This window comes from Zeus faber (assembly GCF_960531495.2).
Source record: "Zeus faber genome assembly, chromosome: 20".
NCBI classification, from domain to species: Eukaryota; Metazoa; Chordata; class Actinopteri; order Zeiformes; family Zeidae; genus Zeus; species Zeus faber.
Window position 1 is genome coordinate 20,888,876 of NC_137207.1, and position 14,594 is coordinate 20,903,469.

General features: G+C 49.9%; 1 protein-coding gene across 1 annotated transcript; it reads right to left on the reverse strand.

The window, feature by feature from the left end:
• Positions 1-765: 765 nt before the first annotated feature.
• LOC307245383 (G protein-activated inward rectifier potassium channel 1-like) lies at positions 766-13,940 on the reverse strand (the record flags this gene model as incomplete). The annotated part of the gene is made up of 3 exons (XM_080020942.1): positions 766-1,391; positions 1,931-2,147; positions 13,260-13,940. The coding sequence occupies 3 exons, from the start codon at positions 13,938-13,940 to the stop codon at positions 766-768; spliced, it is 1,524 nt and encodes a 507-aa protein (XP_079877068.1).
• Positions 13,941-14,594: the final 654 nt, after the last annotated feature.

The following is a 14,594-nucleotide window of genomic DNA, read 5'->3' on the forward strand; positions in this document are numbered from 1 at the left end:
CAGCCAGTAGGGGGAAGGATGCGACTGTTGGATGTCGGACACACATTTGAAGCAAGCGCCCAATCACCAATATCAGATGTAGGTATTGGTGCAACCGCTGCTCCGGAGTATTCGATTTTTTTTTTGGTTCTGATGAATTGCTTCATGGTCGAAGAAATTCATCAGTTCGGGCCACTGACCACAACTACTTCACTTACGATAGTTTATTACGGAGAAGCGGGCGGATGTAATATCTGGTATTAACTCATCAGCTAATCTCGTGATTAATTCTGAGAAATAAAAAAAAAAAAAAAAAAAAAAGCAAATACAACAAATAAATAAATTATATTATGAACAAACAAAAAGATAAAAAAATGAGTGGAAGCGTCACAGAGAGAAACAGAGAGAAATAATTGAGCTTTGTGAACTGCCTCCCCCTCCGCCCCTCTTTTTTGGGACATGCTCTGGTTCGTTCGTAAATAATTGCAACGATATAAAGTGGGTACGAGGGGCTGAGTGTTGCCGCGCCGGCATCACTAACTGCGGCGTGTCAGAGAGGCCCGCAGCGTCGGCGGCTGCATGGCTTGTTGACGTTGTCCTCCTATTCATGGCAATGGACAACTTGGGTACAAAGCTAGAAAGAGAACGGTTGGTCGGGAGGGGAATTGAGGGGGAGAAAAACTAAAAAGGAAAATAGACATCACAGTCGTCTCTGTTTGAATGACGCCTACTGAGCCCGATTCAAAGTTCGTCACAGTTCTCGTCTCACGGACTTGGCGCCCGGACTCAGCGGTCAGCGTTCATCCGGCGCAGCTTGGCCGGCAGCTTGTCCTCGGGCCGCGCCCCGGCCAGAGGGACCTGGACCCCTGGGAGTCTGTGTTTGTCCGGCTCCCCCTCCCCGGCCTCCCCCTCCAGGGCCAACAGCTGAACCTGCTCCTCCGGCTGCCCGCCGGCTGGGGTTGAGCTGGACCGCAGCCTCTGGATCCGCACGGGAAGGTCCCCCGTGCTGAAGGCTCTCTCGGCGGGCGAGGCCGCCCCGGTCCTCATCCCCCGCCGGAGGTACTCCTCCTTGGTGGAGCTCATGCGCTGGAGCTTGCTGGGCAGCTGCGGCGCCGGGTCCTCCGCGTGGTCCGCGCAGTCGGCGGACAGCAGCCTCTCCCGGCGGCCGCCGCGGCCGCTGTTGCCCGGGGGCGGCGAGGCGGGCGCGGCCGGCAGAGGGTTGGGCGAGGTGACGGAGGTCTGCCCCTCCTGCTCCTTGACGCTCAGGGGCGGCGTGGGCACGCCGAAGGTGTTGTGAAACTGGGAGTAGTCCACCCGGAAGAAGCCCTCCTCCAGAGACATGACGGGGAGGAAGCGGTGGCCCCACAGGACCTCGTCCTCTGTGTAGGACGTCCGAGCCTGGCACGTCATGCCTGAGAGAGAGAGAGAGAGAGAGAGAGAGAGAGAGCTCAAAACCAAGGGTCCCACGTTGTGTGTGTGTGTGTGTGTGTGTGTGTGTGTGTGTGTGTGTGTGTGTGTGTGTGTGTGTGTGTGTGTGTGCGTTTGTGTGTCAAATGGCATGTGAAGTCATTTGTGCAAAAGGACGGTAAACAACATGGACAGTCACTCTCACCCCACTCTTTTTTTTTTTCCATTCCAACTTTTCCATCTTCCCCTACGGTGGGAGGGGCGGGGCGGCACGGAGCCCTCGTTTCCATTTTTTTTTCCGACTCGTAAAAACAAAAACCCAGGAGGAACGCGCGTTTGGGAGAGAGCATTGACGCAGAAAGAGGATAAAGGAGAGAACAACCAGGTGACCTGGAAAACCAACAGACAGGGACGAGGCGGAGGCGATAAATAAATGAGAGGCGGAGGAGAGGGAGGCGCGCGGGCGAACACTTTAAAAGCCGTGAAACCAAACTCCCCCCGAGCGGAGGGTGAGGGGAAGGCAGGACGGGAAGTGGGCCCTGACCGGTGGTCTCCACGATGCCCTCCAGGATGACGACGATCTCGAACTGCTCGTTCCGGAGCGAGCGCTGCGACAGGTCGAAGAACGGGCTCCTGCCGTCGATCTCGTGGCAGATGGTGAGCGGCGATACCAGGAAGAGCTGGTCGGCCCCGGTGCCGAAGCCCACGTCCAGCTCGCACTGGTCCAGGGGCAGGAACTCGCCCTCCGGGGTCTGCCGCGACTGTGGGGACGGAGGGGGGGGAACACAAATGACACAGAATACATCAGGTTTTTTTGTTTTTTTTTTGTTTTTTTTTGTTTTATTCGGGAGTCGTCCGGCGGGGGGACCGACCCGACGTTCACAGCGACAACCCCCCAACCGTACGTTTCTTAAATGTTTAGAAAAGAAGAATAATGTCCGTGCTGATGGTGTGGTAACGGAAATGCTGATCGTACAGTTCTGGACAAAAGTTTGGTGTAGATCGTTTTGTTTTTTTATTTTTTTTTCAACCTCGGAAACCATTCAAATTCCACCAAATAAGCTCTTGTGTTGCAAAGATCAAAATTGCCCGGCTGGACTCAGCCGCCGAGTTCATCAGTTCCGTCCAGAACGGCGGCTCCATGTTGATCAGAACGAGTTTCACTCTGAAGGCCGAGAGGCGCTGCATTTTGTCCGGCTCATGGTTCGGTTTGGTCGGTGTGACGCCCGGTGAGCGAGTGAGGACTTCCAGAGAGTTGGAGGAGTCGGGTTCGGCTCTGAGTTGTGTGAGTGGGATTATCCCGGGGTTGGGGGACCATTTCATTTTGCCCAAAAGCGATTTTTATCTCGGTGGGATGCAAAGAGTTAAATCGGTCACGTTCGCCGTGGGTCGTGACGCACCTTCATTCGGCCACGAATTCCAGTTTTGTGCGTGGACTGGTTTGGGGGCTTGCCTCCCGAATCATTTAAAAGATGTGTTTGCCACGAACGGATCGTTGGCCAGTCGCGCATCGCTCTTAGTAGGACACAATAATAAGCCCGGCTCTCTGTGAACAGGATGTGTGTGTCTGCGCGCACGCGCCTGTGTGTTCACGTGCATGCGTGTGTGTGTGCGTGTGTGTGAAGTAGTTCACCATTATTACTTCACCATTCACCATAGTCCACCATCATTTGCTGAGCAGGTACTATCTGATTGTACATCTTTTTGAGGATGCACCGGAGGTTAGGAGAGGGCATGACATTGAGGGACTCCAGGAGCCTGGGATGTTGGGACGCCAACATCCGCGTCTGTTAAATGTGACTCACACCCGCGCCGTCGGGGTGATGTCATTTGTTTGCTTTGATTTGTTTGCGCTTTCCTCAAGTGTCTCTGCTTCAGTGAGGGAGCCAATCGCAGGCTGCCAAACCATCCCAGCCGGCCCCCGCCCCCCCACCTGTCCGTCTGTGTGTCTGTCTGTCTGTCTGTCTGTCTATCTATCTATCTATCTGTCTATCTGTCTGTCTGTCTGTCTGTCTGTCTGTCTGTCTGTCTGAGAGAGCGAGAGAGAGAGAGAGAGAGGGGGAGGTGGGGACGGATAGTGAGAGGCAGAGATAGAAAGAGAGAGAGAGAGAGAGAGAGGGACAGATAGAGAGCGGGAGAGGGAGACAGAGATCTGCGCCACGGGGGAACGCTGAAAATACATCGGAATTCTGAATATTTTCATTTTACATCCCAGACATGCTCCTTGATCTCTTCAAAAGGATATTGCTTGCTCAGCAGAACGGAACCGTAGTGTGTATGTGTGTGTGTGTGTGTGTGTGTGTGTGTGTGTGTGTGTGTGTGTGTGTGTGTGTGTGTGTGTGTGTGTGTGTATAATAGTTAAAAAAGAAAGAGTTTGGAAAGCCAGATGAACGGAAACAGAGAAGCAGGGTTTATTAATAACACAGTTGTGTTTGACATCCGTTTCCCTCCATCCTGCAGTAAAACAACAGGACTCGCACTTTGGGAAAGGTTCCGTTTTGGCTTCCTTGTTTTTTTGGGGTTTTTTTTGCTTTTCAACTCAGATCAAATTAAAACCATTTGTCTCGCCGCGACTGAACGTTGAACTGAGAGATGTTTCCCCTCTCTCAGCGGTGGAACGAGCGCGACCGCTGCTTCATTCAAACAATCCGATAAATGTTCTTATGCGAAAAAAACAAAACAAAACACAAAAACAAGCAGAAAAGCTCTTGGATCACTCAGACGTATGAATGTGCTCCCGGAACGAATCGTTGTTTCTTATCAAACTTTCGATTCGCAGATCTGGAAACTCACACTCTTTACAAAAAATGACTTATTGGTACCATATAAATAGATCTGCATGATTTAACAGCTTCCTCTCTCTGATTAGGAAATTTAGGGCTAATTAGGGCTGGGTGAGAATAATAATAATAATAATAATAATAATAATAATAATAATAATAATAATAATAATAATAATAATACAGACAAATACCTCCATATTGCTCATTTGAATAATATTTTGGGGGATGACGATACTTTCATGAGATATTTACACGCAAGAAACGATCATTAAAAATGTGGATACTGATACGATATCTATCATATCTATCAAGTCATATCACGATACATGGTCATAATGTTGATATACACCCACCCGTGGAGGCATGGACCTTCAGAGGACACAAGACCTCTGAAGGTGTCCTGTGGTATCTGGCACCAAGACGTCAGCAGCAGATCCTTTAAGTCCTGGAAGTCGTGAGGTGGGGCCCCCATGGATCAGGCTTGTTGTTCCAGCACATCCCACAGATGCTCCATCGGATCGGACCGGAGCCCCGCCCGTCCGTATGATGTAGACGAAAAGGTGATTCATCAGACCAGGCCAACTTCTTTCATTGCTCCATGGTCCAGTTCTGACGCTCACGTGTCCATTGTAGGTGCTTTCAGGGGTGGAAAGGGGTCAGCATGGACACTCTGAGCGCTCCCATACGCAGCGAGCTGCCTGTGCTACAGTAGCTCTTCTGTGGGATCGAACCAGACGGGCTAGACCTCGTGCATCAATGAGCCCATGCCGTTGGAGCGAGATGAGCAACGTTATTCACTCCACCTGTCAGTGGTTTTAATGTTGTGGCTGATCGATGTGTATCGCCCCACTACTGAATAAATAAGGGCGTAATTCTAAAAGCGTCAGATGAACTGTGCCTGGTTTTCGCGTCACAAAAGATGTCAGGGAAAATGGGAGAAATGCTCAGCTGGACGTTTACCATTTTCACTGATACATAAAAATGTGAACTTTGTCGCTGGAATGGAAAGATGGGAACGCATTCCGGAGCCTCCGACACAGCGCAAACCCCGCAGCCCCTCGCGACTTTTTTGTGTGCGGAACCCGACTAGGAATGAATGGAGCGGGCCTCATCTCAACGTTCCATTTATCAGTGGTCCGCGGGAACGGCGCTCCCCCCGGAAACGCAATTTTACATCGGGTCCGATTGGCCGTGGCCGGTGTGGGGGAGGGGTTCTCCCTCGTGGTCGGAAGCATCACTGAGCTCAGGAGGAATTGCCGCTTCCTCTCTGATGATTAAACCAAAAGAGGACTGAAAAGACCCTGGAATGAAATGAAATTAGATAAGAGGCGTCTGCCAGCGCAGGCCCCCAAATGAGGTTAAAATGTGCAGATATCGGGAGGGGTTGAAGGAGACGTCGATGGGCTTAAAAGTTCTGAAAGCCTTTTTTTTTTTTTTTTTTTTTTTTTTTGGACTTTCCGCCGCGTTCCTTGAAAATCCTTGCGATATGCAAAGGAGTTTTAACACAAGGAGGGAGAGACGCTGCGGAACTGAAGAAATGATCCTGGACTCCTGAAAGGAACGAGATAAGAACTCTGTGTCTCTCCTTGACATTTTAACTTTGATTTATTAAAAAAAATAAAAATAAAAAAATAAAAATGAAATAAATCCATTCCTTTGAAAAACGGGGTAAAAATAATAATACAAATTTTCTTTTTTTTTTTTTTTTTAGCGCCGGCGTATTTTTTTTTAAATTTGGATGGATTGAACATTTCCATTGCTGTTCTGTTCACAGCTATATGGATTTATAACATAGTGTGTTATCTTACTGTTTGTTTACAGAGGTTAATGGTTTATTAATGATCGTTTATTGTTTGTTCCTGCAATTACCGTCGTGTAATTAATTAAAGTACTAGAACAGTACAGTAGATATATAGATAGACAGCCAGATGGACGGACGGACAGCCCCCCCCTCTGCTATGGGAAGTGATGGCCGTGTCGTGCTGTTGACTGAGGAGCAGCTTGATCCACAGATGGCAAACAGACTGTGATTTGTATTCACGGTGACGTGGAGGACATGAGGGTGTGACATTTTGCAGGAAGACGTCTGTGCCCACAGATCCCCGGCCCGTCCCGCCCGGAGAGCCGCGCCTCCGTTTGCTCCGGGAGCCCGGCGGCACGCCGCATCACTAACGATCGCCCCTCCAAGGCCGGCGCCTCTCGGCTCGCGCCGCTAAATGGACGCCGTCTGTGAAGCGCTTTCTCTGGTCACTGCCGCCGCCTTCACGGTTTCGTGCCCCCCGTTCAACATCGATCGGGTTCCTCTGAGTACATTTTGGTGCTCGTACTTCTTGACTAAAAATGTGCGCATCTGACCTTTCTGAAATCCTTGAACACTTAAAGGATAGGTTCGCTATTTTTCAACCCAGGCCTTATTCAATTGCTGTTTCCCATCATCTATAACTGTTTGAAGTACAACCTCACCGAACGATTTACTATCGAGAAACTTACCAATCTGTTGCATGGAGGTAAGCGGTAATTTACTTCTCTTTTGCAGAGTGGTAAGCGGAAACCTACCACTCTGCTTCAAATTTGTACTGTATGTTATTTTGAAAATATTTTGAGTAAAATATGAATAAGCGGAAACTTACCAGTCTGCTGCATAGTGGTAAGCGGAAACTTACCACTCTACTGCATGTAGGTAAGTGGAAACGTAAAACAGAATGGTGAGCGGAAACTGACCACTCTGCTGCATAGTGGAAAGTGGAAATGTACAACTCTGTAATAGAGTCGTAAGCGGAAACGTACAAATCTGACGCATAGTGGTAAGCGAAAGCTATCACTCCACTGCATGGAGGTCAGGGGAAATGTACAACTCTGTTACAGAGTGGTGAGCGGAAACTTACCACTCTGCTGCATCGTGGTAAGCGGAAACTGTCATTCTACTGCATGGAGGTAAGGGGAAACGTACAACTCTGTTACAGAGTGGTAAGCCCTGTTTATACCACAGCACACGTCTGGTCCCTGGTGTCATTGCCAATAAGTTAAGAGTTTGTTCTACATGAGAATCCAAAAAGACCGGACACGTTTCACTCCCCCCACAGGCCTCACCCCCACCCCGACCCCTGCTTTCTGTTGTCTTCACGTTTAAACCTCCTTGTCTCCATCTTTTTCTCGTACACCCTGGCCTCCTCCTTGCCTGCTCTCCATCAATCACACCCTGCGGAGCGTCCTCCCCGCGTAACCGAGCTGCTGGTGACACTTAGTTTACTAGTTCCCCAGCTGTCGCTCCCCTCTCTCCCGCGTTCCGCCGGCTGCGTGCGTCACCGCACCGGCGGAGGCTCGGTAAGAGGGCACGGGGAGGAGCGTTTCCTCGAGTGGCCGTGGGAGTCACTGGGAGAGCGGCTCAACTCCCTCTCCCAATTCGACTTTGGCTTTTTCTCTGCCTAAAATTGCCGGGGCGGGGGCATGCGAGTTGAAGAGCGCGAGCGGGGGGGAAAGAAAAAAAGGAAAACGCTGTGACTCCGCCGCTGCTTGTGTCAAGCGCTGAGTCAAGTGGTTTCTGGCCTTTCGAGTGGGACGGCATTTTACTGTGATTTGTGTTCAACGACTTGTGATTTCGTGGCCTTTTGCGCAGCCTTTCCACACATGAACACCCTCATACAATTCTGGCATCATATAAAGTGTCACTCTTTCTTCCCGCTGCTTCAGATACGTTTGCCATGCATCCATCCATCCATCCACCCACCCATCCATCCACCCATCCATCTATCCATCCATCCATCCATCCATCCATCCATCCACCCATCCACCCATCCCTTCATGCCAGGTGGGAGTGGGCGTCAGGCAGGACGACCACCTGGGTGGGACGCCTGTAAACCACAGGGTCACACCTCCACTCCCACAGACCCCTGTAGGACCCATTTAGAGTCTCCGATTAAGGAAAACCCTCTTTGGTGGTCAGAGGGAAAAACACGAGGAAAGAAGCAAACTCGGTGCAAACAGATACCGAGACAAGACTCCGACCCAGTGCACCTATCAAACCCAATTAAAAGTTGAAGCGATCTTGTGATGTTCAATGAATATAAATTGGAGAGATAACACGACAGAACGTCTGCAACTTTGAGTCTACCGTTGCTGTTATCCGCTCCTGAAGGAAATGATGCAGCTCAGAGGCTATGACCTCATGATGTCAGTCAACCTTGTGCATTTTTATTTATTATTATTTTTTGCAATTTTCAAAGACTATATTAATGGGATTTTAAACTCCCATTCATGAAACATGGTCAATTGAGCAGTTGGGTAAGCTGTTGTACTGGGAAAAAAAACAAGCTCTCCCATTTTCCCTGGCATACGAAACCCAGGTGCAGTTCACCCGACGGCCACTAGGGGGGGGGGGGATCAGACTGCCAGATGCTTTTTCGGATTCAGTGTGAAGTTAGCTTAAACGGGTAAAGAGATGGAAGACCGAAGAAAGGGAGTAAAAGACTGATGGTAAACGGTGACAATCAAGGCCCAACTTTTGTGAGGCTCCCTCGTGATTGGCGGAGTAATTACGGGAACCTTTGAGTGCGTAGAAGAAATAAGCCCTCAGAGACCTGACGATAAAAGTTAAATAAGTAAATTGTTAGTAGACCGTGACTATATCGCACCCTGCTACAGCACCAAATGCGATAGCTAACTCTCTGTCTGAACATGTCTGACAGTGTCGGGGGAAACTTGTAGAAATCGAAATGTGGCCTCGCGTGCACTGTAGAGTGGAAGTGGCGGCCTAAAGAGGTCTTGGAGGTCTCGGTTCAACTCAGTGTTTTTATGGTACCTTGCATTGGCACTTTCATTTCTGTTCAGTGCTGTTCTGCACTTTTATGGTGAAGCAAGCAGTTTGCAGCAGTATTAAAGTTTTCTGGAACCAAACTGTTAAATTGTGTTCAATCATGCACTTCATGCGGCCCCCATGGGGGAAGCTGGAACATTAGAGCTCCGGGGATAGAGGCATTAGTATAGTATATACCAGTATTATTATGCATATAATGCATAATGTATGCATAACAGCATACAAATGCTGACAGGGTTGATAAGAGGGGAGGGGCCATCATCCATGTTTTCCACCAAAAACTCACCCTAAACAGCATTAAATTAAAAACACAGTTTTATATACACTGGTTCGTTCCACACTGATTCAAAGACAGTTCTCAAACGAAGGTTGAGGCGGCAGTTCCACATTCTCACCGTACTATGCCGTCATCACCATTAGCACTATTCGCTTATGTAATAAACTGTGATCTTTTTTTTTTATGCTGGCAAGTGCCAGAGTATCCCGACCCCGGGCGAATTTACTGCCCGGGGAGGGACCCGGGCTCTGGATCGCAGTCGCCCCAATCGCAGCGCGTTTACACAGCTCCATCATTAAAATTTACTACGCCTCATTTCTCTCGCCGGCCTTGTCAGCAAGCCATGCGACGGTGACCTTGAGTTGTCTGAGGAAGCGAGTCTGTAAGTACAGTACGGCAGGGTGATGGAGAGTCAATGCATTATACAATGCTGTTTTACGATGCAGTCTGTCACCATGGCGACATGAGATTGAGCGCTGGCAAAACCTCGCTGTCACTGCAACGGTAATATGGCAATAGGCCTCCCATTAGGTGAAGGCCACTCTCATTCATAGCTTTGAATCAATTTGCCGCCTTGAATACTCCCTGTTTAAGAACGCTGCCTGCACCATCTATAAAACATGTATCTAGATTGGATATTAAATCTTCTCATCTCTGAACAAGCAAAACAAATGTCACCGGACCGTGAGACCGCACCACCTCACCATGCAGCATTGTACATATAAATATTTCACATGTAACCATTACTTTTGCTGCTGACTGTTTTCCATGCATGCTCTGCAATGGCTAGGTGATAAAATTGCCTCCCATCCCGGGCGTTCAGTAAAGTGTTTCAAAACCCAACAGCCTTGGCCTTGTATATACATATTTCTGGACTAATGGCCCGGCAGGTAACTCTGACCCGCCAGAGGACCGAGCCGCTGCCGTTTCCCCGGACTGGAACGCGGATGCTCATTATCCTTCTGGAACACGCTGGAAACGCGCTAAATTATTTCAGCGAAAGAAAGAGATTTATTCATGGGTGCCGTGCCCGCCTCCTGCCTCCGCACGGCAGAGTGTTCCGGCACTTTTGCCTTGTTTCAAAAATCAAGAGCGAGAAGACAGAGGGGCCGTGAGGGGGCGGGAGTGCGGTCCAGCGGCTCTGGAGACGTTTTCCTCCGCTTGTTGATGGAGCCTCGCCCCACCTGGCTCAGGAGCGTAAGGAGAGGGGAAGCCAGTTACTCACACAGCACTCACACCTCTGGGTAGTTTCAGGGCTTTAATATCCACCAACACGATTTTGGAGGAGAGAGAAAATCAGATCACCAGGGGGAAAAAAAAACAAACCACAGAGAGAAAAGCCAAACTCCCCGGAGAAAGATATGAGGGCTGGGTGATATCGTTAAAATATCGATGTGGTGGTATGAGACTGGATATCACCTGGGTTTTTGAGTGTTGTCTTTAAGCAGCTCTCAGAGGCTATTGTAATCTTTACCTGCGTGGTCATAACAGCCACATTAATAATGATTGTTTCTCTTGTGTGTAGTCATCCCCCAAAATATCATCAAATTATCAATATTGATGTATTCGTCCAAAAATGTGGTGATAATTGTCAATATCGCCCAGCACTCAACGATACCTGAAAAAAAACTCAGCAGCACAACCCGCTGCGCCTATTAATTATATTTTGAGACGAAAACATAAGATATGCGCAAAAGTGCACACCTGTCTCCCTCTCCGGCGATACAGGCGACAGACGGCGCGCCACAACAGTGTGTTTTCATTTTAGATGTAGGTAAATTTATTTTACGTCTGCTCATGGAAACGCAACCGCGCGTAATGGGGACGCTTACTTCATGACTCTCTCCCCGATCGCCCCCTCTCCATGCGTTATGCGGGGAAATTTATCTGAACGAGTCTGCGAGTCTTGCCCCGCCCCCACACTGTTTTTTTACTCGTTTTGTATTTGGAGGAAAAGGGCGCGGAGATCGAGACGCATGGAGGGAGTGTACTACCCTGGACTGCATTTTACTACCCTGGACTTCCGTAGAGTACCCCGGACTACCCTGGACTACCCTGGACTACCCTGGACTACCACGACTGTGCCCAATCTAAAACCTTTGCAAAATCGGCCTTGAAAATCACAAAATGCGGCCCTAGCTTCGGGGTAGTCCAGAACAGGTTTCAAGTAACAGTGATATCACATTTAATTTCAAACTACTGTTTATAACGACCGTAGTACATCAGGAGAATAACATCGGCGACAGCAAGTTGCCAGTAGGAAACGGCATAACTTCCTGTTCCTCGTCTCTTACTTTGCTGAATTCATACGAAATATCAGCTTGTAAAAGTGACCTGTTTTTTTACCCTTGAAGAAAGTTGGTTTTAGATCAGTGACCGTTGGGGCTCGGCCGGCGATTATTTCATCTCTCAAGGGGGCTTTTAAAAACTTTAAAACGAGCACAAATTGATTTGGACCCTACTTTCGAAAACCTGCGTCTCACTCCCAGCCGTTTGAGATTAATGGGGTTTGCGGGTCCGTGAGGAGGACGGACGAAAAGACAACACACAACCGCCCTTTACTCCGCGGAGGCAGGAGTTACAGTGGGGGGGCGGGGGGAGGGTTGGAATTGGTTCAATATAACTTTCGGTCAATAAGAGTTATTTCCTACAGGCCGTGCCCTTGGGGGGCCGTACGTCTCATTGGCAGACAGAGAATGCAGAGGTTGAAGTCAGATATACGGCCCATTGACCGCCATTCTGCTGACTGCACGGGGGACAAGGTTGCTGATGATCACCGACCCACCCGCCCCCACCCACCTCCACCACCGTGAGAGGGAACAGACTCAGCAAATCGGAAATTACAAAGAGAGATGGATGGAGGGAGAGAGAGAGAGAGAGAGAGAGAGAGAGCGAGAGAGAGAGGGAGACAGAGAGAGAGAGAGAGAGAGAGAGAGAGAGAGAGAGAGAGGGGTCTAGTGGACGGACATCCAGGATGACGGAGGACACGCCGAACAAAGCGAGACAGACTTCGATTTAGTGGCTGTGTTTTCAGTGGAAAGGCCAGCGTGGTGGTGTTTAGTGCCGGCGGGGGGCTCTATCTCCAAGTGTCAGATATTTAAATGGAGCACACCTTATTTAAAGGTCTGGGGAAGAAGAGGAAAAAATAGAGAATAAAAGCTCTAAGCCTCTGCAAATTCGTCTGTCCGTGCTCCCTCTGAATAACGCGGTCAATAGTGGAGATGAATGGGAATTCGGTGGGTGAATGGGACAGATCGGCCACAAAGCACAATGACCGGTTTCACAGCAGATCGCCCAAATCTCAGCGATTCCTCACATGCGCACACGGGGTCTGAGACATTGAGATCTGTTCATCAATCTGTGCGTTCATTCTGTTGGATTTTTTTTTGCTTTTATTCTTTATCCCCTCCTTTTAACATGCACTGTCAAGTTCTGCTGCTGCAACATCTCAATTCCCCACCCGTTATTATCTGATCTTGTTTTATGTTATGTTCACTTATCCCATGATATCTGAGAAAATAACCCTTTATTATACTAAATCTGGGGGGATTCGGGATCCTTATTTTATTTTATTTTATTTTATTTTATTTATTTTAAAAGGTAAGATAAGACCAGACTTTATTAATCCCTGGGGGGAATTCAGGATCCTTATTCTTTTCTCATGTTATCTTATCTCACTTTATGTTGTGTTGTGTTGTGTTGTGTTGTGTTGTGTTGTTTCATTTCATTTCATTTTATTTTATAAGGTAAGATAAAATCTGACTTTATTAATCCCTGGGGGGAATTCCGGATTCTTACTCTTATCTTTTGTTGTTATCTTATCTCACGTTATGTTATGTTCTCTAACACTATTGCATCTCACCTGATGAAATCTTATATGAAGTCATCTTATGTTATCTTAAATCATCTTCCCCTGTGTCATCTCATGAAAACTTTTCTCATTAAATGTCTAATTCCTGGTGCTTATAACATGTTCAAGCCACCAGCTCTGCGCCCTCACCTTGATGACTTTGCAGCGGATCTGTGCGGACACCATGTGGCTGTTCCTCAGGTTCCCCACCCGGAACATGAGGCAGAGCCGGCCGTCCCGCTGCGACACCACGGCGTCCTGGCTGAACATCAGGGTCTCGGCTCTCTTCTTGGGCTGCGACATCTTGATGAACATGCAGCCGATGAGGAAGGCGTCCACGATGGAGCCGAGCAGCGACTGGAAGAGGAACAGGATGATGCCCTCCGGACACTTCTCCGTGATGTACCGGTACCCGTAGCCGATGGTGGCCTCCGTCTCGATGAAGAACAGGAACGCCGAGGGGAAGTTGTACACGTTGGCCACGCAGGGCGTGTGGGACTCGTCGTGCCCGTGCCCGTGGTGCAGGTCCCCCCTGATGTAGGCGATGAGCCACCACATGGAGGCCATGACCAGCCAGGCCACCGTGTAGGTGAGCAGGAAGATGAGCAGGTTCCACCGCCACTTGAGGTCCACCAGGGTAGTGAACAGGTCGGAGATGTAGCGGCTGGTCTCGCCGCCCAGGTTCCCGTGCTGCACGTTGCAGCGGCCGTTCTTCTCCACGAAGCGCTGCCGCTTCCTCCTGGCGGGGCCCGCCGCCGAGAAGGTCGCGCTGCGGTCGGTGCTCACCACCTGGTGGTAGTCCTCGCCGAATTTCCTCCGAATCGCGGACATGGTCAATCTGGAGGGAGCACGACTACCCGACCCGACCTGCGCCGTGGCATTTAACGAAGGACGGTCCGTGTCCGAGGCGGTGGAGACGCGCGTCCCGCTCCCAGAAGGATGGAGAGGCGGCGCGTCATTACGCGCGGGGCGCCAGGCTGACTCCGCGGTCCGACTGCAAACTTTTGCTTCGGCTCCCGGTGCTCCCGGCGACCGGGGTCCCGCGTGCGCGCCTCTCCGCGGGTGTGGGCGCCGACGTCCTCGGTGGATCCGCCGAGGAGGATCTGCGGGATCAGTGCGCACGGTGCGCACCGCGCGCACCACGCGTGTTTGGCACGAGCCGAGAGCCCGACTTCACGCGGAGGAGGAGAGAGGAACTGCGGCACTGTGGCAAGCTGAGCGCCTACTATACTCTGGCGTGCGTGCGTGCGTGCGTGTGCGTGTGTGTGTGTGTGTGTGCGTGCGTGTGTGCGCGCGTGCGTGTTAGTGACGCAAGAAGCGAAAAGAGTGGTTCGTTCTTTGCGCGGGCATCCACTGAGTCTGAATCCATATCCACGGACGGATTTACACGAGGAGCAACACGCCGAACAAGCTCCATGCGGGGTTTCGATTCAGCGAGCGGGGCGAATGAGATCATGTGAAAAGTGGAAATAATTACTGAGGGAT